The sequence below is a fragment of the Varanus komodoensis genome, unplaced genomic scaffold (genome assembly GCF_004798865.1).
Source record: "Varanus komodoensis strain SLA01 unplaced genomic scaffold, ASM479886v1 scaffold53, whole genome shotgun sequence".
NCBI lineage: Eukaryota > Metazoa > Chordata > Lepidosauria > Squamata > Varanidae > Varanus > Varanus komodoensis.
The window spans coordinates 5,246,559-5,272,595 of record NW_025336126.1 but is presented as its reverse complement, the minus strand read 5'-3'; the positions used below and the strand labels follow the sequence as shown (position 1 = coordinate 5,272,595).

Genomic DNA, 26,037 nt, shown 5'->3' with positions numbered 1-26,037 from the left:
GTCATCAAAAGTTCCCACCAACCTTGCAGTGCAGCAGAATTCGCACATATGCATGTCCTCCAGTCAACAGGCTGCAGCTTCAAATGCAAAAGCAGCCATATCAGATCCAAGCACAGGACACTGCCTCCCTGTTGCGCTCTTCAGCCACAGTTTCCAATGTTCAGTGGCAACAAGCCATTGAGCAAGATGATTTAACGGGTCGATTGCATGCGTGTGTCAAAGTCAGACACTTATCCTCTAGTCACCAACAAAAGCCTGTCCTATTATATTCAGTATCTCCCTCTGCTGAGGCAAATCTCCAGTGCTTCAGAGGAAGACGATGCCATTTTAAAAGGGCAAAAGTGATCCATTTAACCCACACAGTGGGTCACAACAGAAACCCAGGGGCTTTGGTAGGGGGAAGGTATTCCTTATAATGTTAACTCTCTCCTGGATTTGCCCTGTAAAACTCAAGGGTTTTCTTAAAGCTGAAAACGTTCTTCTAATTTCTTGTCTAAAATTTCTTAATGGCTGATTGATAGCAGTTCTTCAAACATCATGATTTCTTGTTCCTCACCCTGTCCTTCTGACAGTTACATGCCAATAAGTCATGTTTTCCCCACCCTACAAAGAACCTCTCCAAATCCTCATCTGGCTTGAAAGTACATGAGGTGGCAACTTTACCGAAGCTAAGCAGGTCCAGATCTGGGCAGTGGCTGAATGGGAGATTATCTGGGAACCTCAACTGCCTGGGAACCACACATACCCCATTTTGAATTTCATGAAGAAAAAGATACATGGAATTAGATAAAATGAGTGTAAGTAGGGGGCAGTGACAAGGAGAGGTTCTGCCATCTCAACCCACATTAAAAAAATGAACAATACCACAGGACGATGAATAAAGTTAGTGTTTTATAAAAATCCCAAATACAAGCAAATCGTGATTTCCCCCTGCCGTTCACAGGACCCCCTGCCCTTTGCCTAAGTCCATTCCAAGAGTCCTCATCTTCCGGTAGCAATGGAGCAGAGCGCCCAGAAGTCCATTCTCCTTTCCCAGATTAGAGGAGACAGAGTGTGGGTGAGCCTCAGATCAGGACGCTGGAGACAGGGACTTTTGTCGATCGCCCACGCTGAGGAACCACAATGCGGTCTTCGTCTTCGGGTGACTCCTGCACCTGCCCTGAAGAGAAGAAGAACAGGATGTGAGCATCACAGCTCGCGGGCGCAGGCGGGTCAAGCCTCTGAGTCAGGAGAAGCTGGTTCAGACCAATCTCCTGGCTTCTCCTCCTCTTCCTGATGGGCTTGCCACTGCAGGAGGGTAATAGACCTACCCAGGGTTGTCATCCCATAGGCTGCAAGAACTTTTTTTACAGATTTTTTTTAATAAAGGAACATAGTTTTCTGGTGTTGAACTGTATCTTGCATGGTTTTGTACACACACACACAGAAATGGACCTGGCAGTCTCAGAAAGGACAGGTGCCCTGCAAATTGTTGTAATGGCGACTCCCAAAGATCTGCCAAACCATCTCGTCAATTTGTTTTGGTACCGCCTCCCTTGTTTTTTTCCTTTTTGGTTCCTAAATGGCACTATGGCAGACCTATGGCAGCAGATCCTCTCCTTCCCTGGGAAAGTGTGGTGCAGTGGTTAGAGTTAGGGTTCAGCTAACATTTGGGAAATTTGGCTTCTAATCCTCACACGGCCATGAAGCTCACTGGGAGAGTGTGGGCCAGTTGCTTATTGTGTGTCTGGCTTACCTCACAGGATTGTTGTGAGGATAAGCGAACAGGGAGAGTAGGATTACGCAAGCCACCTTGAGCTCCTTGAAGAAAAGGATATACTTAATGCAGAAGTCCCACTGCTGCACAGCAGGTGAGTCGCTTGCCCCATGGGACATGCCCATGGCCCATACCTCCCCAAGGCTGGGCCTCCATTTTTGCTACTGGGGTGCATTTACAGTACGACAGCTCTAAACCAACATTCCTGGGAGCTCATTCTTGACTCTGTGAAGCTGGAGGCTTACCTAGGTTGTACTGTTCGGCACGCTTGCGGTCTGCCTGGATGAAGCAGGCCGTGGCAAGAAAGAAGGCACCACCAATCACTGCCACAAAAGCACAGACCATTAGTGCGTATTCAAGGCTTCGGAACTGTGACAGGAATGACGTGGAACGATCGCGCTGGATTCGGTCACTGATCTGGGGCAAATATAAAGGCCATAAAAATGATGATGTGCTAGCCAGAAGGTCAGCACATAGGCATAGCCCAAAGGGAACCCACTGGAATCAAAAAGAGATTATATTTGCTTGCATGCTTGCCTGCTTATAGAACTTCAATGACTATTCTCTGAGGGGTTTACAATTAAACACAATACTTTACAATGTGAAATATACAAAGCTAAAAACAGCACATAAAAACCAGCAGCAAACAGTAAACACAGTGCAGCACAAAAACCAAAGTTTAAAAAAATCCAGCAGAAAAGCGGTACTAAGGTTTATAAATAGTTAAAAAACTGAATAAGAAAAAAAAGTCTTCATTTAGCACCGAAGAGCATAATGTGAGTCTCTCTGGGGAGAGTATTCCACAGATGAGGAATCGTCACCAAAAAAAACCTCTCTTGTAGTCACCTGCCTCATCTCATTTGGCAGGACGACAGCAACCTGAAGGACAACCTCAGACAATGGTCTTAGAATCCAAGTGGCTAGATATGAGAAAACGCACTCTTTGCATCACCTGAACATTAGCTACGTAGGGCTTAGAAGGTTCAAACCAAGGGTTTGCATTGGGCCCAGGGATGGACTGGAAAGTGGTTTACGTTTTGGCCAGCCACAACTAACTGTCTAATCACTGAGTTTTGGGCTAACTGAAGCTTCCAGACTGTTTTTCAAAAGCAAATAATACGCAGCAACAATCCAAATGGGTGGTTACCAGACTGAATAACTGTTGCAAGAATGTCTCCACATAGGCATAGTTATAGATAGTGTATCAGAGGTATTTAAAAAAATGCCATAAAACAACCCCAACCCACCAGTACCAGTTATGCCTCTACTGACAGTGATCCAAGACCATTCCCACCACCATAAACTATGGTCCTGATCCTTTAGGGGAAGTGCAATTCCCTCCAGATAAACACCTCTAAACCAGACAGACAAACCAAACAGTGTATCTGCTCTGGGTCTGTTTATTGGCCTTCATCTATTATCCTGCCTGAACTCTGCCTCAGGACAGAGCCTACAGCAAGAACCAAATGCTCCCAACTGCCACGAGTGGCAAAACCTAGCCTCTCCTTTCTCTTTTTCTCACAACAGAAAGAATGTTGATTTAGAACCACTGCATCTTCAACCCAACAACACGGCATAACCTAGAAGAAAGGGGGCATGTGCTAAGAAGTTGACTGATGTGTGTACATGCTCCCAAGGCAAATCAGAGATGAAAAACAATTTAACTTCTTTTTAAAGTGCAGTAACACCATATAAAATTAAAATGCAGCTTCTTGTAACATTGCAAGTACTTACCAGACCAATGAGGTAAGGGCTCCCAGCATCACCCAGGAGATGCGACAGCAGGATTTGGAAAGCTTCAGCGGTGGAACGGCGAGTAGGGATGACAACATACTGCGAAAAGCAGAAAGCTGATTTACTAGCGCCCCCTGTTGGAGATGGAACAGAATTCCCTGTGCTAATTTTCATTTACAGTCAAGGGAAGATAACACTTCATGAATACAGGCAGACAGCCAGGGCGGTGTAGTGGCTAAGAGGGTGGGACTGGGACTCAGGCAATCTGAGTTCTAGTCCCCACTTGGGCACGGAGCTCCCTGGGTGTCTCTGGGCCAGTCACAGACTTTCAGCCCAACCTACCTCACAGGGTCATTACTGTGAGGATAAGACTGAGAGGAGGAAGAGGAGGATTATGAAGCTGCCTTGAGCTCCTTTGAAGGAATAAAGGCTGATATATATATATATATATATATATATATATATATAAACAAATAAATAATAATAATAAAATTAATGAAAAAAGAGACTCCAGCCCACAAAAGCTTAGATGGTCTACTTTGGGAAAGCAGTACATAACAAGAAAAAGCACGCTATCCAGCAAGCGACCAGTGGAAATACAGGCCTAGCTGACCTTCAAAAGCACCTAGTCAAACACAACCCATCACATCATTACTCAGCTGAGCAATCTGTTGTTACATGCCATTAAGTCATCTCTCACTTGCAGCAACCCTGCTGAATCCACACCCTCCAAAATGTACTGCCTATGACAGCCCTGTTCAGCCCTTGGGAACTTAAAACTGTAGCTTCCCTTGTGGAATTCATCCATCTCAAAGTTGGTCTTCCTTCTCTTTTGCCATGAACTTTCATTAGCACCGCTGCCTTTTCTAAGGAGTCTTGCTTTCTTGTGATACGAAGTATGACATCTGAGTTTCGCCATTTTCGCTTCCAGGGAAAGTTCTAGCTTGATTTGATCTAGGACTCATTTATTTATCTTTCTTTCAGTCTAGGTATTCATAAAGTTCTCCTCTAGCACCATGATCCAAACTTTAGAGCTAGCCTGAGCACCATTGCTGTGGTCTGTGAAAGATCCCCCCACCATACTGCCTTCAACTACCACAGCTGCCCAGTAGGGTTTCTGTGCTCCCTTCACTATTAGAGATATTCATTTTCATCTGCTAATGTGACTGTTACTCCTGAACAGAGCGGATGAATCTTAGTCTGGTGTCTCAGCTTTGACCATTCCACCTGGGTGATCCTGGTAGGAGCCAACAGTGAGCGTCTGGCCTCCTGGCAGCATTGTTCTTTGCTTTGAAATTATACATGTTCCTGCTAAACTAAACTAACTGGAGGCAGAAGTACTTACTGATCTAGGAGAGAACAATCTGATACCTCACTTTAGTGCCTTATCTCCTTTCTGCTCACTCTCAATGTACAGGATTGTTTAGTTAACTAAACCATGCTGCATTTGTTGGTTTGCAACAGACTAAACTGGTTATTCCTCAGAGTGCGTCAAACAACTGCAAGCTGAGGAGGATAAAGGAGGGTTTTTTTTAATATGGCCCACAGCACTTAGAAGGACTATCAAGAGTGCCTCCAAAGTGCTCCCTAAGGTAGGCCAGCCAATGTTCCTGCTTCATTGTTTAGACGTGGGGGTGGGGAGGACTGCTGGGTTGCCAAAGCCATTTAGCATCATTTGTGGCAGAATTCTGCCGCTCTTGAAAAAGGTTACCAAAGACCTACAACTGTGTGCCCGTTAAGGCCACAGGAGATGAGGCAGCTGTGAAGCAGGGGCCGATCCTCTCCAATTGCCAACCGCTCTAAAGGAGAGCGGTACGTGGCGTGATCCTGCAAACGTTACAAGATATGCCAGTGCTGCACGTTCCCCCTGTGCCCAGGTTCTCACCATAACGATGTCAGCTACTATGGCCCAGTTGAGGGAGAGGAAGATCTCGCCAATGAAAATCAACACCTAAGAAAATGGAAGAAAACACTTTAAGTTTAAAACGTGTCTATACTGCTTTTCTTGAAAAGACCCCAAAGCACTTTAAGGACATCTGTTTTACTTGGACAGGAGAGGCACCACCACAGCAACTGCCAAGGAAAGCTGGCAGCACACAAGCGTTGCGCCGAAGTCACAGGTGAAAGGTGGGGAGAGAAGCAAACTCACGTAAGTGGCAACGATGCTTTGCCGAGCGCACACCACCGCCAGGAACAGGAAGGGGGCAGAGAAAAGCAGCCCACCTGCGCACACCAGGGGGTCAGCGCGAGGGTTGGTGCGCTGCCAGCGCCGGGAAATCTCCACCCCGGCAGTGACACCCAGCACACCAGTCACACAAGTGATAATGCCAAAGATGAAGCTGCGGGGATAAGAATACATGACTTTATTTAATTTCTATTCTTTCCAATATCTGAAACGCTCTGGGTGGATTGTGAAAGTTCATAAAAGTACAAGTCACAACTACAGATAATAAAATGCGACATCACATTCCAGTGTACAAAGTTTAAAACAATGTGAACAGCTAAAAGCAAATATTTTGCTTATTTAACATGCCTAAATTTTGCTTATTTAATATTTGCTTTAAATAAGCAAATATTTTGCTTAAGTAAAATATTTTTAAAAATATTTGGCATGTTAAAAGGACACTGCCATGACATGAATGCTAGATCAATGTGCCATTAATACCATTAAATGCCTAGGAGTACAGGAGAGTCTTAACCTGGTACTGAAAAATATAACAAGACGGGCTTCAGGCAGGACTCTGTGGGAAAGGATCCTTCCAAAATCAGGGCGCCACCACTAAGAAAGCCTTCTCCCTTGCTGCCACCCTTTAAGCCCCCCTTGGAGGCACTCGGAAGGCCTCAGAGGCCGATCATAGTGTCTGCATAAATTTGGGTACCATCAGGTTTTCTGGTCCCAAGCTATGCAAGCCCCAACAGGTTAAAGCCAGCACCTTCGGTCAGCTTGGAAGCATACAGGCAGCCAATGTAAGTGGGCCAGAATAGGTGACATATTAACATCCTCTGGTTCCAGTCACTAGGCCAGCTGCTGCAATTTCAGTACTTTTCAAAGGCAGCCCCACAAAGGGTGCACTGAAGTAATCTAATTTGCAGGTTACCAAAGGATAGATTACTGAAGCCAAGTTATCCCTGGCAAGGTATGGGTGGAGCAGTTGCCAGCTGAAGGTAATGGAAGGCACTCCATGCCACGGAGGCCACCTGTGTCTCAAGTGGCAGCAATGGCTCCAGGAGAGTCCCCAAACTAACAAGCTTGCTCCTTCAAACTACAAAGCTGCCTCCTCAACTTATATTTATGTGGCATGTTGGGAAAGGTTCAAGATGCTTCCTAAAAGGTATCTTGCAATCCCTGTAACAGGGGAGCAGAACACTGGGCCCAGGAATCAGATATATTCCTCCCAGGGATCCCAATCCAGCCTTCCAAGGTTCCCCAGATGGCCATGCCCTCTTCCCTGAGCCCCGCTCCTTTTCTCCCAACTACTATTTTGTGGTTCCCTGACTTTTGCGCAGTCCCTTCCCCAAATTTTGTAACATCAAAATATTTAGTTACTGGCAGTAACTATAACAAGAATATTTTGGTCCCAGTCCCTTTTGCTTTAGTCCCTCCTGCTGCAGCCCCTGAAAGCCTCTTCAGGGCAGAATTCAACCATCAGGCTGCTTTAGAAGAGCCCTGCAGCCATTCAACACTTATCGGCCGCATGTGGGAGATGGTAGGCTGAGGCACAACAGTGTCTCTAAGGCTGCCTAGGGAGTGTCAGGCAAGGACAACATTCAGTACCGGGGAAGTCCTGCAACCTGTGGCTCATTCTAAGCTACAGCAACTCAGAGAGGAAAAGTGGTATCAAGAGAGAGCAGCAGTGGAGCTGCCCGTGCTGAGCCAGATGTTCCCTGGGAGAGAGCGCACAGCTGGAAGCCACAAACAAATGCCATTTCCACTGCTAACTCACCTATCAGGATCACCCCGGCAAACTTTCCCTGGGGGGCATGGCTGGAGGCTTCCAGCTGCCAGGCGCGAGCGGTAGAGGAACGCAGGTGCCCACAGAGCCAAGGCACCTGTTACAAAGGCCATAGCTGTGAAGCCTAGTGATGAGAGCACAAAACTTCGGCTGCCAGATGAACAGACACAAAGGGGGAGGGAGGGGGAGAGAGAGAGAGAATATATTATAGCACTAAGGATTCCTACAGCGAAGCCCTTCGCCCCATTCAAAGCATGACATTTGAGGGAGGATTCATGCAGGTTTGTTGATGATCACAGCATGAACTGATTACATCTGAGCCATCACACATTTAGACCACCAGACGGAACTCTCTCATCACGTCACATGTAATGTTCTAAAATGAATCTGGTTCACACACCTGCCAGACAAGAGGAATCAACTTGCATATATATCCAAGGGTGAACCAGCCCTTAAAACAGTCTTCCTCAAGTTGGTCCCTCCAGAAGTTGTGACATTCTGTTCCCATCGGACCCAGACAGCATAGCCAACAGTGAGGAATCCTGGGAGCTATAGTTTTAAACACCTGGAGGGCACCAGTTTAGGGAATACTGTAGTAGGCTCACACAGCTGTCCCATTACAAGTTAGCTAGGACCCATGAGTGTTCAATGAACGTACCCATGAAGTAGCACAAGAAGCAAGGAAAACTAAACACATCCAGAGAGAGTCTGAGCGTCAGCGGCCCTAGCAGTGGCATAGCTGCCTTCTCTCCACACTGCAGGGCTGCCTGCTCTCCAGCCCCATGGCTTAAAGGCAAAGCCCGCACCAAGTGACTTTCCTGGGGGCTGTTCATGAAGCACAATGTGCAGGTGGCACTTGCTTATAAAGAAGACACCTCAAAAAACACAATTATTAAAAAGACTAAATGACCCAGGTCTAAAGCAACAGCTTGCAGAACTTTCTGCCTTCAAGGAACATTTTCTGTCCTGACTTGTTTTCTCTCCTACGAGTATGTCGCAAAGATCCTGGACTCGTTTCAAAAGACATTCAGGTTTGGGCTTGGCCAGGCCATAGGTTATGTGAGTTGAGAGCACAGGCTACAATATACTGAACAGCTCCTTGCAACCACATCAGTTCAATTATAACAGCGGTGAAGGTATCCTACAAGAAAACTTGTTCTCCATGGCTAATCTTTGCAGTCAAGATCCATAAGTTTTCCTGGAACGCAGCAGAAAAAACATGGGCACACACCACCACGGATGGATGCCTGTCCGTCTTGCTTGTCAGTCCTTGCCCCAGGACAGAGATTTCCCTAAGCAACTTATTTTGCTCTTCTCCTGGTTTCTCTTGAGCAACCCTTGTAAGACAGACCACAGAACTTACTAGCTGGCCTGCCTTTTTATTTTTATCTATTTTGCTGTGAGGCAAGTAGCTTGCATTTCCATGCTGGTTTGGAAATGCTATCCTCCACAGCCCTTCTGGAAAAATAGGCTTCTCAGCCCTTGTCTTGTAAAAATAGAACAGTGCATGTCACCAAGTGGACTGGTGAAAGAATGGGACGGTGCTCCAGCCCTGTGCCAACAGCCCTTTGCATTGCCATGTCATTTTTTTTAAGAGACGAGCTTTAATTTTCTACAAGGCCACCCTGGAAATCAACTGAACTGTCAAAAGAAAGGTCAGACCTACCCTGAATCCTCTCATTTACTGGGATGAAATAATAAAACATATGGAATTCCTCATCACCAGACAACTAGACATTAAATACAGAGCCATTTAAGCTATCACAGATGGAAAATAAGTACACTGATCTGGAATTAATGAAACTAAGGTAGATTATTCCAGATCAATGCAAATAGAAGGTGTGATCTGGCCCACATGGTGGCAAAAAATTCAGCCTCCTATTTAATAAATTTATAGACTAATTTTCATCCAAGGAACTGAAGATAGTTTGGATGGCTGTCCTCCTCTCCATTTTTATAGGCTGGGCTGAGAATCGGTCACTGGCCCAAACTCATACAGTCAGCTTCATGGCCAAGCAGGGACTAGAACATGGATCTCTCAAGTTCCAGTTGAACATGCTAATCATTATACTACAGGGGCTCTCATTTCTTACTCACTTGCGGCTCAAGGCCCGCAGGTCAGCTCTCCATGAAGTAATCTGCAAGGGTACATCAGAGCATCTCTCCACAGCCCCCCGAGGTGGCTCACGCACCACAGTTACCAGCAACAGCAAAACAAGAGCCCCTAGGCCTGGAGTCACCTACAAGGAAGAACATGGAAAAGAAGATTTCACTGCAAGGCATCCTGAACCAAAGGAAAATCAAAACCTACGTGGGTGGGTAGAGGGCAAGCAATGCCTAACCATTTGGTGAAAAAGAGATTTGCAGAGAGAAGTATAAAAAGGAATACATATTCAAAATACAACAGACATTTAACAATGTCATCGTATCTTCACCCTACTTACTCGCAAAGCCCAATGCCAGTCACCGGTCAAGTCTTTCACTTTTGATCCCACAATGTATCCCAGTCCACTGAAGAAGAAAAAGGAAGAACGATCAGACTCAAGACCAGCAGGCTTTCCAATCTCTACTAGAACAAATTAACACTTACTTAGCTTTGGACCCCGGCATAGCTTATTTTGCACGTTATAAATATATGTATGTGACTTTGATAATAATTTACAATAAACAAGCATCGCCAGCCAAATTCAACCAGTCTCAGAGAACACCGCCTCCCTCCTTACCACAGAAGACAGCTCGTTCATACCTGCCCACAGGTATGGCAAAGTAGAAGAAGCTAAGCATGCGGGAACGCCGGTCACCTACGAACAGATCTGCAATAATGGTGGGGGCGATGGTTGAGTAGCTGGCCTCTCCCACACCCACCAGACCTCGAGTCAGCAGCAACAACGAGAACCACTATATTGGAGGAAACAAACAAAGCAAGAAACAGAAAGGACACCACTGAGAAAACACCTGTCCAACAAGCCTAGAACATCATATTACAAAATCATGGGAGCTACAGTCATAAGCAAGTATCACAAGTTCTTTAGAAAATGTTTCCAAGACTCTTCTCTGAATTACAGTTCCTAGGATTTCTTGGTAGGAAGCCATGAGTTATCAGAGTTGAGCTGTGTTGAGATGCCTTTTATAAATAGCCCCTTTCCTAATTGCCTGTGGCAAGAATCTCCTCTAGGTAACCAGACAGGAAGACTTAACAAAAGTTTTGGCTATTAAGTTTTCTTAATGTATTTGAAAGGCACAGCTAAATGCAGCATATACTCTACTCAGAAGGGAAGGCAGCCTTCAAGGCAAAATCAGGAATATTAATTCCCTCAGTGGGCAGCAATGCCAGACCTTCCCTGGTGCCAAGTTCTCTCAGTTAGGAGAGAAGACAGACCTATCCAAAATGAATTCCATGCTCATATGGCAACTAGCCCATATAATCTTCTCAGCTACCCAGAAGCCCTTCCCACATAAAAAAATACCTCCTTGGGGATGTAGCTGCTTGCCAGAGTCACCACTGACCAGAAGAAGATCCCAACACACATCAGGTATTTGCGATTATGTCGATCCCCCAGGTAACCAAAAATTGGTGCCAATACCATGTAACTGCTAATAAAAACTGCCAAGAAAAAAACCTGTTAAGAGAACTAATGATTACCAAGGGTTACACTCTAACTCCACTACAACAAACATTGTCCCTAACAATAAATCTGGGGTGGGGGAGTTAAAAAAAGAGGGTCAAGCCCAATGACCTTGCGCCTCACCTGTCTGTAGGAGTCCGGATTTGCTGTCATCAATCCCAAAAAACTTCTCAATGTCAGGGAGAACGCCTGATATAGAGCAAAAGGTTCACAGAATTACCACTGAGGAGTTGAGACAAAGTATCCTCACACCTAGCACCATAGGGCCATAACTCTGTAATGAAAACTAGAGAGGAATGGGGGAGGGCAAATACTTTTCCTTGCTCTAAGTTCGACATGCCCACCCACCTAACATTGCTAGGAAGAAAAACTCCTCAGTCCAGCCACCATCCCATGCCACCCCAAACATTCTTACCAGCCACAGTGAAGCGATCCATGTAGTTCAGCAGGTTGACAAGGAAAAGGACTACCACAATGAGAACAGCATGGTTAGAGGAAACCCCAGTGAGGACCTGTACCTCTTCGTCCCCTTTGCACCCGGCCTGAAGGCCCTCCTTTTCCTCTTCCTCGGTGTCATCAGCCTGGGCCAGAATGGGGGCTGTATCAATGGAGGGTTGCCAATGTGATGCCATATGGCCAGGAACAAGGTGGGTCCACCCGGACGATCAGAGATGAGAGGCAAAGAGTGTGGAGAGGGGTGGGTTCAGCCCCTTCTAAGCCCTGTAGAGGAGTGAATAATGTGAATACCGGGTATCAGGGTCAGGTGTTTTTAACAGGTCTACTTTGTATCAAACATTGTTTGGGCTGTTGTTTTAGAACTTTGTAATTTGTAAGAATTATATGGTATGTTTAGGGTCCTGTTCTAGAAAACGCTGTAAATCACCCAGAGAGCTTTGGCTACCGGGTAGCATATAAATAAATAAATAAAAGTGGTCAAGAAGGTGATCCGAGAAACGGCAAAATGCCCACTCACCCCTCAAGCGTAGATCCAGTCAAGTAAGCAAATATAAACTACACCTTACAAAGGGAAAAACACGCCTCGTCGACCACAAACTTCCACCCCGCACCAAGAAGAGCTTCAGGCTGACCGCCTCCTAAGGCGGTAATTACCCACAAGCCTTAAATCCCCCTCCCCGCCCCCAGCTCTAACTCTAGTGCGTGACCAGGACAGGCGCCCAAGCACCGGCCCATCTACTGAACACCATCACGGCCGAGGAAACGGGAAGCCTCCGCGCCACCCAGCCCGCCCGCGGCAAACGTACCCGGCCTCGGCGGAGCAGCCGGGAAAGGTCACGTGAGCCGCGTTGTTGTCTTTTTTAAAACCCTGCCTGTCACATGATTCCTTTCCTTTCTTCTTCTTCCCCGCCTTTTCCGCTACCACCTGAGAGGCGGCCGTGGATGCCATAGCGACCGAGCCGCCCATTCCGCAGCGCGTTCTCTTCCGCGTCACAACACCAACAAGAGGCCAATGGCGAACCCTCTTTTATCGGAAGAGAGCGTAGCTAGGTTGGTACGGGTAGTAGCCCGTCCCTAAGCGGCGGCGCCTCCTTCCCCCCCGCCTCACGCGAGGGACCACCTGCCCTCCTCCTTAGTTGTCATGGTTACCAGTTCATTGCTGACTATGCTCCAGTTTCTCCACCTGGCAGGCAATAGGCAGGAGCCACCAGTACACCCAGCATCTATTGACGACCACCAACACCCAGTTTCCATGGCAACTAGTGAACTGTCAGTCATATCTCGAAATGTCACCCGCATATTTAAATCCATAACCACTATATTCTCCTCTTAGCAAGCAAACCCAAGTTGTGGCTGTGATGTCTTTCTCCCTCTTTCCTTGGTCACCATCTTGAATGCCATTGTTTGGTAAAAGAGCTGTGCCCCACCATAAACCAAAAAGACACCTGGCAATGGATTCTAGAACAGGTTTCTTCAATGCAGTATGCTCAAGGTATCCTGGACTACAATTTCCCTAACAGCTGGGAGTTGTAGTCTAGCACATCTGGAAGGCTAGACTTAGGGAGGCTTAAGTTTTATTTACGTACAATATGCATTCTCCACCCTTAGCTAAAAAGGCTTCCGGAACAGCTGAAGTAGCATGACAGTCCCTGCCTTCAGGTTTACACTTTCAGGTGTGGCATGCAAGAAAGTGCTGGAGGTTTAGATAGGAAAAAGAAACTCCTACAATTTTTCCTATCTAAACATGCATAGGATTGTTGCCTAAAATATTAAGAATAGATGATTCCAAGATGTGGTGTTGGTGACAGTTCACGTCTCTATCCCCTGCTGCTCAGAGTGTTGACTGAACGGTCCATGTCCTGGTGTGCATATGCCCAAATTACACAACGGAAGAAGGTTTGCTTTTAAAAGATACATTCTTGAGAATAACTGGCTGCCAATGAATCATTCCAGATGGCAACCCTGAGCAGTCCTCAGTTGGCCCTTTAAAACATTGATCATTGTAAGGTTAGGTGTAACATAGTTAACACTTTCCAAGAGGTTACAGATGTCAAATGTTGCAGCGGTGTGATCTTTCCCACTTGCATACCAAAGAAGATGCTCTGAAGGAGCGGGGAAGATGGGCTGCTATTACATAGGAACAGGAGGAGGCGGGCTGGGCTGGTGTGAATTGTCCTTTGTTTGAGATGATGTCATCTGGCAAGTGCCAGCTAGCCTTCTTTGGAATGGTGCCTGGCTAGTGTCAGCTACATTTCAAGGATGCGCACATGTTGATTTCTAGAAAAGAGGGCTTTTCTCAGGCCTGTTTATGTGTCAATGATTGCATGATTTAATTAACGAAAGTCATACCTATTGCTTTGTACAGCAACAGGGCAGCTTATTATAACAGCATCTGTGTGGGGAGGAGGACCATCCCCAGCCTTGTGAAGCAACAGCAAGAGAGCAAGGCAAGGATGTTTCTGAGTAGGGTTAGAGTTAAATAGGGTTATGCTGCACCTTCGTTTTGCTACCACAAACAACATCTTTTGAAACCGTAAATCCTAACAGATATGAAAACCAGCGTGCTGGAGCACAAGACTGGAAGTCAGGCAGTTTGGGTTCAAGTCCCCACTCAGCCATGGAGCCAACTGGGTGAGTTTGGACCCGTCACAGACTCTCAGCCCAACCTACCTCACAGGGTTGTTGGTGTGGGGATAAGATTGAAAGCAGCAGGAAGACAATGGTGTTAAGTTGCTTTGAGTTTATTTATATCCCACTTTTTTCCCTTATGAATAAGTTGTGGTTCCACTGTTTTAGGTCACACAACATTCTAGTTTGCACAAGCTGACAGCACATTAAATATGAGTGGTTTTTAAGGGGTCATAAGAGTATATACTGTGGTAACCATAAACTAACATGGCTTCCCCTCTTAAATTTACAGCCATAAACCTCCATTGCCTTCATAACACAAGAGACATAGTGAATTAGATCAAGGATCTACCTAATTCAGCATTCTGTCATTTTGCCTGTGCAAAATCCTCAAGTAGCATCAATCCACTCGGGCTACCAGCAACCAGTACACAGAGGAACACCATAGGTAGGCCATAGCCATCATGGCTAGTAGCCATGGTTAGCCTTATCCTCCCTAAACTTGTTTCATTCCCTTTTAAAACCATCCATATTGGTAGCTATATTCTGTGTTAGCACATAGCAAATACCATGGATTAAGTTTTGTGAAGTACTTCCTTTTATTCACCATTCAGCTTCATGGGATGACCCCAAGTTCTAGTATTATGAGACAGGGAGAAACCCTATCCACCTCCTTCATACCTCACATAATTTCGCACTTCTTCCACATTGACTCTTCTTCACTTTTTTTTAAAGCTAAGCAGTACCAGATGTTGCAATCGTTCCTCATAGAATTGTTCCAACCCTTTGATCATTCAGATTGCTCTTTTCTAAAACCAATACTAACTCTACAATACCATTTTTAAGGAACAGTTACCAAAACTGTACATAGTAATCCAAGTGTGGTCACAACATGGATTTATACATGGGAAATATGATGTTGGCAGGAGGGTTATGCGTTTTCTAATTCTGCCTAGCATAGATTTTGCTTTTCTCACAGCAGCTGCACACTGAGTCAATGTTTGCTGGCCACAGCTCCAGTCTCTTTCATCATCAGTCACCACTTGTTCAGATCCCATCAACACAGAGGGAAAATTGTTGTTGTTGTTGTTTTTCTTTTTTTGGCCCCAACATGTTGTTCTTGTTTTTAGTCACGAAGTTGTGTCTGACCCATCGTGACCCCATGGACAACATTCCTCCAGGCCTTCCTGTCCTCCACCATCCCCGGAGTCCACTCAAGCCCACACCCACTGCCCCAGTGACTCCATCCAGCCACCTCATTCTCTGCCGTCCCCTTCTTCTTTTGCCATCTATTGGTCCCAGCATTAGGCTCTTCTCCGGGGAGTCCTTCCTTCTCATTAGGTGGCCAAAGTATTTGAGTTTCATCTCCAGGATCTGGCCTTCTAAAGAGCAGTCAGGGTTGATCTCCTCTAGGACTGACTGGTTTGATTGCCTTGTGGTCCAAGGGACTCGCAGGAGTCTCCTCCAGCACCACAATTCAAAGGCCTCAGTTCTTTGGTGCTCAGCCTTCCTTATGGTCCGCCTTTCACAGCCATACATTGCAACCGGGAAAATCATAGCCTTGACTATACGCACTTTTGTCAGCAGGGTGATGTCTCTGCTTTTTAGTATGCTGTCTAGATTTGCCATAGCTCTCCTCCCCAGCAGCAAGCGTCTTTTAATTTCTTGGCTGCAGTCCCCATCTGCGGTGATCTTGGAGCCCAGGAAAATAAAATCTGTCACTAGGCCCCAACATACATCATTTAATATTTGCTTTGACCAAACCACCTGCAATTTTAATGCCCTTCCCCATGATCTACTATCTTTGCTTTGCTTTTTCCTCCTGCCATGAAAACCAATGCTTCTCATTAATTCCCTTACAGATCTATTGTAGTGTATTTCAAAAGCCACACAGCACTTAGAAAAGTACGTTTTATAGTCATCTTATATAATCCCATAAATCAGTAGGTGTAGGGTCGCAGCCTTGCTCTAACCAGATCCACAGCACTCACACCTTGGCAAGCTCCACACAGCTCACAAGCTACAACTGGCAAACTGGCGAAGTCTCCATCAATCTCCTGCATTTCGTGCCTGCTTGTAAGGGCAAAAACTAGGCAGTCATCAGTTACCAGGTCTAGGTGGCTGGTGAGTTGCATTCTGCTAAACAGCAAAATTATGTAACATACTGAACAGCCCAGAGAGGACTCAGTAGCTACAGAATACTGTGCCTGGGGGAAACAATGCAGGCCAGACTGGCAACAAACATCACTGGCTACCATTGTTAATCATTCCACAGTGTAATATCTTGCTGCAGCTTCTGTGTATACTTCATAATGTACTATTTTGCTGGACTGCAAACAGACTCCTTTGGAATGTCATTATTTCTTATTCCCACAAATGGCTGCATGCTACTTAACATGCAAAATTTGTGCCCCATTAAGCAAAATGCTGCTCACCAGTCAGGATTCTGTGTTGTCTTTTAGTTTTCTGGATTAAGCAGAGGTCAGAGATTTCTGGCCTTCCAGATAGTTTGGCCTACAACTCCCTCATTTCTCACCCTTGGCTAGGCTGGTGGTAAGAATTGTAGGTCAAATCATCTGGACAGTGACAGGTTGTCTACTCCAAGATAAAATTTCAAAACTGTTCCTTAAATCACAGAACCTGCTGAAAATATTTCAAACAATGGAAAACAGGGTTAAAAGTTATACCCATCAAGACAGACAATACATATAAAAGGGAAGGCAGTGCAGAGTTTTACAGAATTAACAGGCCAACATTATTAGTAAACACAAAACTCAGAAATGATCTAAATATTGAAAGACAGTCCCTGCACACAGTCTCACAATCTAATAGTCACTATTAAAAGGATAGGGATGAAAGAGAAAAGCGAGGACTGACATAGCTCTCTTTTTGATGCTGCTAAGACCAGGCTGTGGTGGTCTTTCTGGGAGGCAGAGGGTACAGCTCCCCAGTAGCACACCATCACCAAGTTGATGGATGAGCTTTCACATCATCAGTCCCAAGGCAATGTTCAGCTGGAGCTTAGGAAGAAATTTATTTACATTTTAAGGTCCCAAGCCTCCAAACTCGAAGGATTGCAGGCACCCTGCAAAACACTGGCTGCAGCACTTTGGAGGGGAGGGATGGAGGTTGAGGCAATGCCAGGATATGTCATATCCTGATGGTGCCAATCTCCTCTCCTCCCACTGGAGTAGCCACTAAATCCTTCCTCCAGGGTTGCAGCAAACACAGTTCAAACACAGATTCTAAGCACTAGCATAAAAGTTGTTTTCCAACATTGAAGCTGAGACTCTGAAAAATTCCTTGGCTCTCATGACACTGTCTAGGGGCCACAGGATTGCACTGACTGTAATGTGTAGCTGTGTAGCTTGATTAAAAATAATGGCGGAAAAACACTGATGCAAAAGAAGCATGTATCCGGCATGCATTGTGTACTCTTCCTTCAATGTTTTTCTCATTATGCCTGAGCAGTTACTCTCTCCCTATTTCACAAGATGGGATTGGTAAAATTGAACTTTATTAAATATATTTAAAAAGCAAGTGTGGGGAGGAAAATAATGAAAGGGGAGAAGAAATAAGCAATAATTTCTCGTCCTTGTGTACTAGAATAGGTAGGAAAGGAACTGTATAAAAACCTGAGAGTGTCTCAGGTTTGTTTTACAAGTCAAGTGGCTCACCTGACTTCCAACAATAAGCACCAGCAAGATGAAAAGGAGGGCAGAGTTAAATATGTTGGAGCTGGGATCAGAAGAGAAAGCTCAAAGGGACATGGCTCCCTCTAAGAGGTGGAAGGATTTCTAAATCCACACTTCAATGACATCACCAGACTCCATTCCTAGATCTTCTGGGGTCCAGTTTTCCATCAAACGCTGTCCATCAAAATGGAAAACAAGCTTACATCTACCAAGCCCTTGAGCTTGACGGTAGTGATTCATAAGTGTTTCCAAGGGCTCCCCCTGCAGGAAAAAAACAAGAGGACAACAGCTATAGTAACTCCCACACACACCAGGCATCCCTTCAACCAAACCTCAGGCTCCTTACCTTCCGCACCGTAATCTCCATCTGGGAGCTCTTATCTTTCCCTTGCACTCGGAGCTGCAGGTTTCCTATGTCAGCACTCTCTCCACTAGCTGTCTCCACAATACAATCTGTAAGTCATACCCAGGGAAACATTATATTTAGGCCACACCATTCCTCCAGTGAACTCAAGGCAGAGTATACAGCCTTTCCCCAAATTCTTATCCTATGCCTACATCATCAGGGTAGTTCAGCTGAGAGGTACACGCTGGCCTAATGGCCCCAGCAAGCTCCCTGAGGAGTTAAGCCTGGGTTCTCCCAGACACAGAGCTCAGCCTTTCCAATTCCAAAGGCTGATGGGGACGAGAACCCCTATCATGCCCAACCAACATGACCAGACCTTCTGGGGACTATGGATGCTGTCATCTAACACCTCTGGTGGGCACCAGGTGGTGAAAGGCTGCTTCAACCCACTAGGTCATTGTGAGTTCTCCAGAGACAAAAGTGATTGGACAGGCAGAAAGATCCCAATTAACTGACTGATTGATTAATTAATAGGACATAACAAGTGACTGCCACTGCCCGCCATGAAGGAAGCACCGTAGCTGAACCAGAGGAGACAGCTGGCAAAGACCTTCCCCCTCCATGCTGTGATCACAAGCCTTCGGAAGTTTGCTACCATTTTACTTTTAAAAAGGCTTTTGATATTGTGAAAGCTGTCTGTCAAGCCCAACGTAATCCCCAAAATGCCCCTCCAAGGACCCTGCCTTTTAAACGTTTTATGGCAAGACTCTTTGCACAAATAGCTGTTCTCCTTGTGTATTTCTCTCCCACCTGAACTGCCGTTTGCGCAAATACAGCAGGTAGAGACTAAAAAATAGGGGATCCCAGCATAGGCCCCCTCCAGTTTTGCAGGCTGTCCCATGCTAGCACTTGCAAAGCTGGTGGGACACCAGATCTCCCCCACCCCCCAAAAAAGGAGATCATGCTACAGAGGGGGAGAAAACTACTTTTCTGCAAAGCACACCAATGCTTTGCAAGGAGGTACGTGGTCCCAACCTGTTGAATTTCACAGGTCTATGCAAAGCAGGTAAAGGGGGGATACTTACCTGCAGCCTGTCCTAAGTACTGGAAAGAGTAGGGGTGTCTGCTGGTATTGGCCAGCAACCACCTGCCAAGGCCAGTACTTACCTGGCAGTCCTGTGTTTCACCTCTACCGGGCCCATTTGTTCATATGGGGCCATTTGGGGAGCAAAAGAGACACAGTCTCACTAAAATTTTTTTAAAAAGGCGGTTACCACTTGGGGGTCCTTGGAAAGACACCTCACAGATGCTTGACAGTCCACTGTCACAATCATAACCCCTCCTCTTTTTTTTAAGTTGTGCAGCAGCATTGCTGGAAGTGACTTGCAATCAGGGCCAGGGGGGACCTCGATATTCCAGTGGTGTCCCCTGGCCTGCCTGCAGAAGAATCAAAGGGAGAGGTGGCGGCCATGATATGCCCATCTTTCTGACAGACAATCAGCTGCATCACAGCCCCTGGGGCCAAGAACCTAAAGGTTTCGTGTGTCATATGAACCCACCCAATATGGCTTGGCAGAAGTGAGGCTCCTCATCTACTTACCAATTATATCAGCCACACCCAGGCCCAGCCTGGCAGGAGTGGCATCAGCTGCGAGTTCTTGATCCCGGAGCAGGAGAAGTATTCTGTTGGGGTGAACCTTCAGCATCTGCCCCATATGTTCGACCACCCGCTGAAGAGGGTCAGTCTGTGAAGTGGAAAGTTGGAGAAACACCATATGCCACCATATGCCAGTACAACAGGGAGGCAGAGCCCCTCTCTTCTGTATCCCAGAAAGAATATTTGGCTTAATTTTTGTTTCATAGCTGTTTGGTGAAGTTTACCAGCACGGGGGAAGGTCAGAAAGCAGAAAAGGAAAACCTATATACTAAAGCCTAAAGGGATTTTGAGCAGGATAGTGACAAACTGGTCTATAGTGAGGATGTGGGGATGGAGGCCCCAAATATACAGTGCAACAAGGAGGCAGGGAATGAACTAGGAGAATGCAAGAAGAAAACAAGAGCCAGGCCTGAGTGGCAACTACAAAAGCAGAAGGAATGGTAGCCAAGGCAAGTTTCTCACGGCAAGGAAGCAGACACCAAAGTGTCTCACCATCTGAATTGAGACTCGGTAGAGGTCAGTTCGACATCGGATCTTCAGCACCAACTTCTGGGGTTCTGAGGGCCCTGGAGCATCAATCACAATCACGTCATCCCCTGACGCTGCCTCCTGCAAGCTCTTCTGAGCTGCCGAGAGTGTAGAGGTCAGATTCCTGAGCAGCTGATTACAAACACTGAGAAGGAAGGAGAAATCTGAGTAAAAAACCAAAACCCTAAGCACACCATCTGGGGAACAAGGAAGAGGAGGAAGACTTATGTTCTCCTTCTATTTTATCCTCACAACAACAAACTTGTGGGGTAGGTTAGGCTAAGAGTCTGTGACTGGCTTGAAATGAGCCCGTCAGCTTCATGGCTGAGTGGGGACCAGAAACTGGTTCTCTCAACTTCTACTCTCACCACTGTGACACACTCTCTCTCCTTTTCATTTGAACGATATCTATTTGATTTGCTTCCTTTGTAAACTGCCCGTCAGCCAAGCTCTCTGCATGGTTCACAAAAATGACAACTCAAAAATAAAACATCATAAAAAGCATACAATTTTGTAGAACAATTTAAAGTAGCTAAAAACACAACTTATTAGGACTTTATATAGCAAATGACATTAATCCAGGGTTTGCACCAGTTTCCAGGTGACAGTGATGTAGCATAGGATGCCTTAAAGATACCTCATGTCAGTCACTGTAGCAGGCTGAAAAGGTTTTTACTGCAGGAGTGGAAAACCCTTTTCCTGTATTCCCTTGAGAGAATCTACTGGGGCCCTCAAACTGACAGTAAGCTAGCTGTAGGCAAGGCCAGACATGAAGTGGGTGTATCACCCCTTTCCTTCTCTTTTTACTTCCCATGCGGAAAATTGTCAGGGAAATTGGAGTGAGGCTGCCTACCCATGCTTTACTGCAATAACTAGGTATAATGGTCCCCAACAAATCTAGGCTGCTGCTCCACTTTAGACAGGGAGGCCAGGCCATACATGACCTTTTTAAAATTTCATGGGAAATGGATTTAGAGAAGGATATAGACGAGGATCAATGGGGGAAAATATGGTATTAGAGAATATTAAAAAGTATGTCAATTAGAATTAAGGAAAATTTATACATTAGTATGGAATTAGCACATGATGCCAGTAAAATTATTTTATACGGATAATCAATATTAAGAAATTTTGGATGATATTTAAGGAGCTTAGCAAGATATTGAATTTAAATTGAAGTGGATCCTGAAATAGCATTGTTGTTAAACTTTTGTGAAAAGAAATGGAAATGGAATATTTGGTAACAGCAGCAAAACTGATAATAGCAAAGAACTGGAAGGAGAAACAGGAGCCGTTCAGTTAATTGAATGGTATAAAGAAGTTTGGAATATAGCCGTTAATGATAAGCTCAAGTGTGAGATTAAGGAGAAAAAAAGAACTGATAAAGAAAACTGATTTTAACAATATATGGGGTCTGTTTATTAACATATTAATATAAGGGGAGGGTATTAAACCTCCAATGGATGTAATGCAATTTTAGATGGAAGGGGGTATTTCCGAACCAGTGGAAAAATGAAAGAAAAAATACTATACAGCCACAGTCCTGGTTGAGGGGTGCACTAAGGGTGATTTTCTTCTACATTATTTCTTTTGTGCATTTTGTGTTTTTTCCTTTCATTATATGGTTTATTTTGTATTTGTACATTTTAAAAATTAAAATTAAAAAGGATGCTGCTCTACTTCTTCCTCACTGTCCCCCTCTCCTGCAATGCTCTATGTAATCCACTCCCCTTCCAGATGATCCCAGCCTTTTACCGGGGTTCACAGTTTGTTTTCCTTGGCTGTGGTGGAGGTGGAGACGGAGATGAAGGTGACAGGTCTTTACATCTGCAGAAGGAAGGATAGATAGAGGAATGGTTTTAATTGGAGCTTCAAGACCAGTTAAGTGGAGAGAACAAGGAAAAGAAGAAATCGGACCTTGTTTCTTCCTCTGCATGCTTTGTAGGTGCCTCTTCCTCATCATCTGATACACTGAGGACCTGAGATGTGGAAGACAGCTCAGGGATTTGCGCTGGCAGTTTCAAAGAGTCTGAAAAAAGCTGGAGACTGTTCTGAACCTGTGGATTAGAGGCAAAGATGTGGAGAACTCAGGACTCCTCCCAGGACTGCTAGGGTGAAGAGGAAAGATGGACTAGCCACTGTGGAAGTAGGGTGCTAGGATTCCAGGGTTCTCTCCAGTGAGAGGGAAAGTTTCAGAGTCAAGCTTACAAAAATATAAGGAACACATTAGAGCTATAGGAGGTTGATCGAGGCAAATCAACAATGCAAGCACAAATTATGGGGCCCCTGCAGCAGTTTATACAACAAAGGTGCTTTGGAATAAGCAGCAGCTATTTAAAAAGTCCCCATGATAAACAATGATCCAGCAAGCCAACGGGATCAGATATAGACTTTCATAGAATAGTTCTGTGATAATAAAATCATATAATAGTTTGGACTCTGAATGAGGATGATTAGTGGCTGGAAGCTGATACTGCAGCTCTCTCCCCGGATTTGTCAGAGCAGATTAATAAGGGTTATAATAAGGAACTGGGATGTGGGTTAGGATCCAGGTATTCTTGAAGAAAGGGTCAGTAAGGGCATGATCCTATGTATCTGCCAATCAGCATGGCAGGGGGCAAGGCAGCTCAAAATCAATTCAGAGAGCCAGTAAGTTTGAGTAGAGAGTTGTTGTTAGTCGCAAAGTCATGTCCGACCCATTGCGACCCCATGGACAACATTCCTCCAGGCCTTCCTGTCCTCCACCATCCCCCAGAGTCCACTTAAGCGCACACCAACTGCTTCAGTGACTCCATCCAGCCATCTCATTATCTGCCGTCCCCTTCTTCTTTTGCCATCTATTGGTCCCAGCATTAGGCTCTTCTCCGGGGAGTCCTTCCTTCTCATTAGGTGGCCAAAATATTTGAGTTTCATCTCCAGGATCTGGCCTTCTAAAGAGCAGTCAGGGTTGATCTCCTCTAGGACTGACCGGTTTGATCGCCTTGCTGTCCAAGGGACTCGCAGGAGTCTTCTCCAGCACCACAATTCAAAGGCCTCAATTCTTCGGCGCTCAGCCTTCCTTATGGTCCAACTTTCACAGCCATACATTGTAACTGGGAAAACCATAGCCTTGACTATACACACTTTTGTTGGCAGGGTGATATCTCTGCTTTTTGGTATGCTGTCTAGATTTGCCATAGCTTTCTTCCCAAGGAGCAAGCGTCTTTTAATTTCTTGGCTGCAGTCCCTGTCTGCGGTGATCTTGGAGCCCAGGAAAATAAAATTTCTCACTACCTCCATTTCTTCCCCATCTATTTGCCAGGAAGTGAGAGGACCAGATGCCATGATCTTAGTTTTCTTAATGTTGAGTTTCAAGTCAACTTTTGCACTCTCCTCCTTCACCCGCATCAAGAGGCTCTTTAGTTCCTCTTCACTTTCTGCCATGAGAGTGTTCTCATCTGCATATCTGAGGTTGTTGACATTTCTCCCGGCGATCTTAATTCCAACTTGTGATTCATCTAGCCCCGCCTTTCTTATGATGTGCTCTGCATATAGGTTAAATAGGCAGGGCGACAGTATGCAGCCTTGCCAAACTCCTTTCTCAATTTTGAAGCAATCAGTGGTTCCGTGTCCAGTTCTCACAGTTGCTTCTTGACCTGCATATAGATTTCTCAAGAGACAAATAAGATGGTCTGGTACTCCCATCTCTTTAAGAACTTGCCACAATTGGTTGTGATCCACACAATCAAAGGCTTTAGCATAGTCAATGAAACAGATGTTTTTCTGGAACTCCCTAGCTTTCTCCATGATTCGCTTCCCTTCTTTCCTCGGCTATTTGTAAAGCGTCTTCAGACAGCCATTTTGCTTTCTTGCATTTCCTTTCTTTTCTTTTTTCGAGATGGTTTTAGTTGCTACCTCTTGTACAATGTTGCGAACCTCCGTCCATAGTTCTTCAGGCACTCTGTCTATCAGATCTAATTCCTTAAATCTATTTGTCACCTCTACTGTATATTCATCAGGGATACGATTTCGGTCATACCTGAGTGGCCTAGTGCTTTCCCCTACTTTCCTCAATTTAAGCCTAAATTTTGCAACCAGAAGCTCATGATCTGAGCCACAGTCAGCTCCTGGTCTAGTTTTTACTGACTGTATAGAGCTTCTCCATCTTTTGCTGCAGAGCACATAGTCAACCTGATTTCTGCGTTGACCGTCTGGTGATGTCCATGTGTAGAGTCGTCTCTTGCTTTGTTGGAAAAGAGTGTTTGCTATGACCATCGTATTCTCTCGACAAAATTCTACCAGCCTGTGCCCTGCTTCTTTTTGTACTCCAAAATCAACACGAAGAAAAGGGCATCACCACCACCCCCCACCCCCCACCCCCAATACCAAACCGCAGGCAACCCCCGCCCCGGCTTCAACGCGAGGGGAGCGGGGACCATTCTTGGCGAGAGCCACCGGGGCATTCCAGGAGGAGGCAGCCCCGCCAGGCGCGCACCTTCTCCGAGTAGACCGGGACCGCGGGGACGGCGCTATCCGCGAAGAAGCGGCGGCGCTTGAGGAGGGGCTTCTTGGGGATGCCCTCCGGCTCGGAGTCGCTGTTGGAGTCGGCATCCACCTGCAGGGAGGGAGGGAAGAGGGGAGAAGAGCGGCGTCACCCGAGCGCCGAGCCCCCGAGCCCAAACCATGCAGCTCACCCACTCGCACATTTACCGTCTCCGCCATGACAGCGGCAAGCCCTTCTCATTGGTCTCGCTATCCAGCACACTCCACCTCCCTGCGGTCCCATTGGGCGCCACCTCCCTGCCAGTCTCGTCTCAGAGACGCATCGCGGTTAGATCGCCCCGCCCCCCGCTGTGTGCTGGGAATCCTGGGGATTGCAGTTTTCCTTCTTTCAGAGCTCTTATTGAATGACGCGTTGTTGTTGTTTATATAAGGCGGGAGGGGAAATCGGGGGAGAGGCGCCCGAGGTGGTTTGTCTGGGTCGGGGTTGCTGGGTTATTTTTCCTCCTTCCACCCTGCCGAGCTGTTCATGCCAAGTGTAGCTGGTGCGGGGAATGACTTATATTCCAATTTAGTCGTTGTCATGTGCCGTCCAGTCGCCTCCGACTTATGGCGACCCTATGAATGAGCCCTCCAAAATATCCTGGCCGCGACAGCACTGCTCAGTTCTTGTAAATTCAAGGCGGTGGCTTCCTTTATGGAGTGAATCCATCTCGTAGTTGGGCTTCTTTTAGTTCTTGTGCCTTCGACTCGTCCTCTCGATAGAGTTTTGCCCTCAAGATTTGCCCACAGCATGACAGCGTCAGCTTTGTCGTCTTTGCTGCTAGCGAAAGCTTTGCCTGGATTTGAACTCGGACTCACTTGTTTATCAGTCTGTCAGTCCAGGGTATTTGCAGAGCTCTCCTCCAGGACCATGTCTGAAATGCATCCATTTTCTTCTTGTCAGTTTTCTTCACTATTCATATGTAGTAATTTCAACTCTATATAAATATTATTTGACAGTATTTATTTAGTCTCTCTCTCTCTCTCTCTCTCTCTCTCTCTCTCTCTCTCTCTCTCTGTGTGTGTGTATATACACACACACATACAGAGAGAGAGCATACGCAGACAAAGAAGACATTAAAAGGCAAAAGGAAAATAATTATTCTTTCATTGAGTAGGAGTTAATTTAGTTTAAAG

At 45.8% G+C, this 26,037-nt stretch overlaps 2 protein-coding genes across 7 annotated transcripts; both read right to left on the bottom strand.

The window, feature by feature from the left end:
* Positions 1–872: 872 nt before the first annotated feature.
* SPNS1 (sphingolipid transporter 1 (putative)) lies at positions 873–17,902 on the bottom strand. Of its 5 annotated transcripts, none has more exons than XM_044447851.1 (13): positions 17,831–17,902; positions 11,485–11,789; positions 11,193–11,258; positions 10,911–11,047; positions 10,190–10,341; positions 9,888–9,954; positions 9,541–9,683; positions 7,435–7,593; positions 5,640–5,829; positions 5,376–5,441; positions 3,491–3,589; positions 2,002–2,173; positions 873–1,159 (listed from the first exon to the last, which is right to left on the bottom strand). In XM_044447851.1, the coding sequence occupies exons 2-13, from the start codon at positions 11,699–11,701 to the stop codon at positions 1,065–1,067; spliced, it is 1,563 nt and encodes a 520-aa protein (XP_044303786.1). In that variant the 5' UTR covers positions 11,702–11,789; positions 17,831–17,902; the 3' UTR covers positions 873–1,064. The 5 variants fall into 5 exon arrangements, with proteins under 5 accessions (XP_044303786.1, XP_044303789.1, XP_044303785.1 ...); XM_044447854.1 differs by lacking the exon at positions 17,831–17,902 and adding an exon at positions 12,332–12,536 and having other exon boundaries at positions 10,911–11,063; positions 11,588–11,789; XM_044447850.1 differs by lacking the exon at positions 17,831–17,902 and adding an exon at positions 12,332–12,532.
* LOC123032160 (nuclear factor of activated T cells 2 interacting protein) lies at positions 16,051–25,860 on the bottom strand. Of its 2 annotated transcripts, none has more exons than XM_044447856.1 (8): positions 25,069–25,853; positions 24,854–24,973; positions 22,297–22,436; positions 22,135–22,206; positions 20,344–20,524; positions 19,795–19,939; positions 18,195–18,301; positions 16,051–18,109 (listed from the first exon to the last, which is right to left on the bottom strand). In XM_044447856.1, the coding sequence occupies exons 1-8, from the start codon at positions 25,078–25,080 to the stop codon at positions 17,951–17,953; spliced, it is 936 nt and encodes a 311-aa protein (XP_044303791.1). In that variant the 5' UTR covers positions 25,081–25,853; the 3' UTR covers positions 16,051–17,950. The 2 variants fall into 2 exon arrangements, 1 of the variants encoding a protein (XP_044303791.1); XR_006416446.1 differs by lacking the exon at positions 16,051–18,109 and adding an exon at positions 19,469–19,631 and having other exon boundaries at positions 18,231–18,301; positions 25,069–25,860.
* Positions 25,861–26,037: the final 177 nt, after the last annotated feature.

Excerpts from the sequence above, each read along its gene's own strand:
- LOC123032160 (XM_044447856.1), bottom strand. Across the intron at positions 22,437-24,853 it reads TCCCGGTCTACTCGGAGAAG|GTTCAGAACAGTCTCCAGCT; the intron begins GTGCGCGCCTGG and ends TCTAATCCACAG. Across the intron at positions 22,207-22,296 it reads CATGCAGAGGAAGAAACAAG|ATGTAAAGACCTGTCACCTT; the intron begins GTCCGATTTCTT and ends TTCCTTCTGCAG.
- SPNS1 (XM_044447851.1), bottom strand. The coding sequence starts at position 11,701 with ATGGCATCACATTGGCAACCCTCCATTGATACAGCCCCCATTCTGGCC. Across the intron at positions 11,048-11,192 it reads ATCCGGACTCCTACAGACAG|TTTTTATTAGCAGTTACATG; the intron begins GTGAGGCGCAAG and ends TTTTCTTGGCAG. Across the intron at positions 3,590-5,375 it reads TAGTAGCTGACATCGTTATG|TATGTTGTCATCCCTACTCG; the intron begins GTGAGAACCTGG and ends TGCTTTTCGCAG.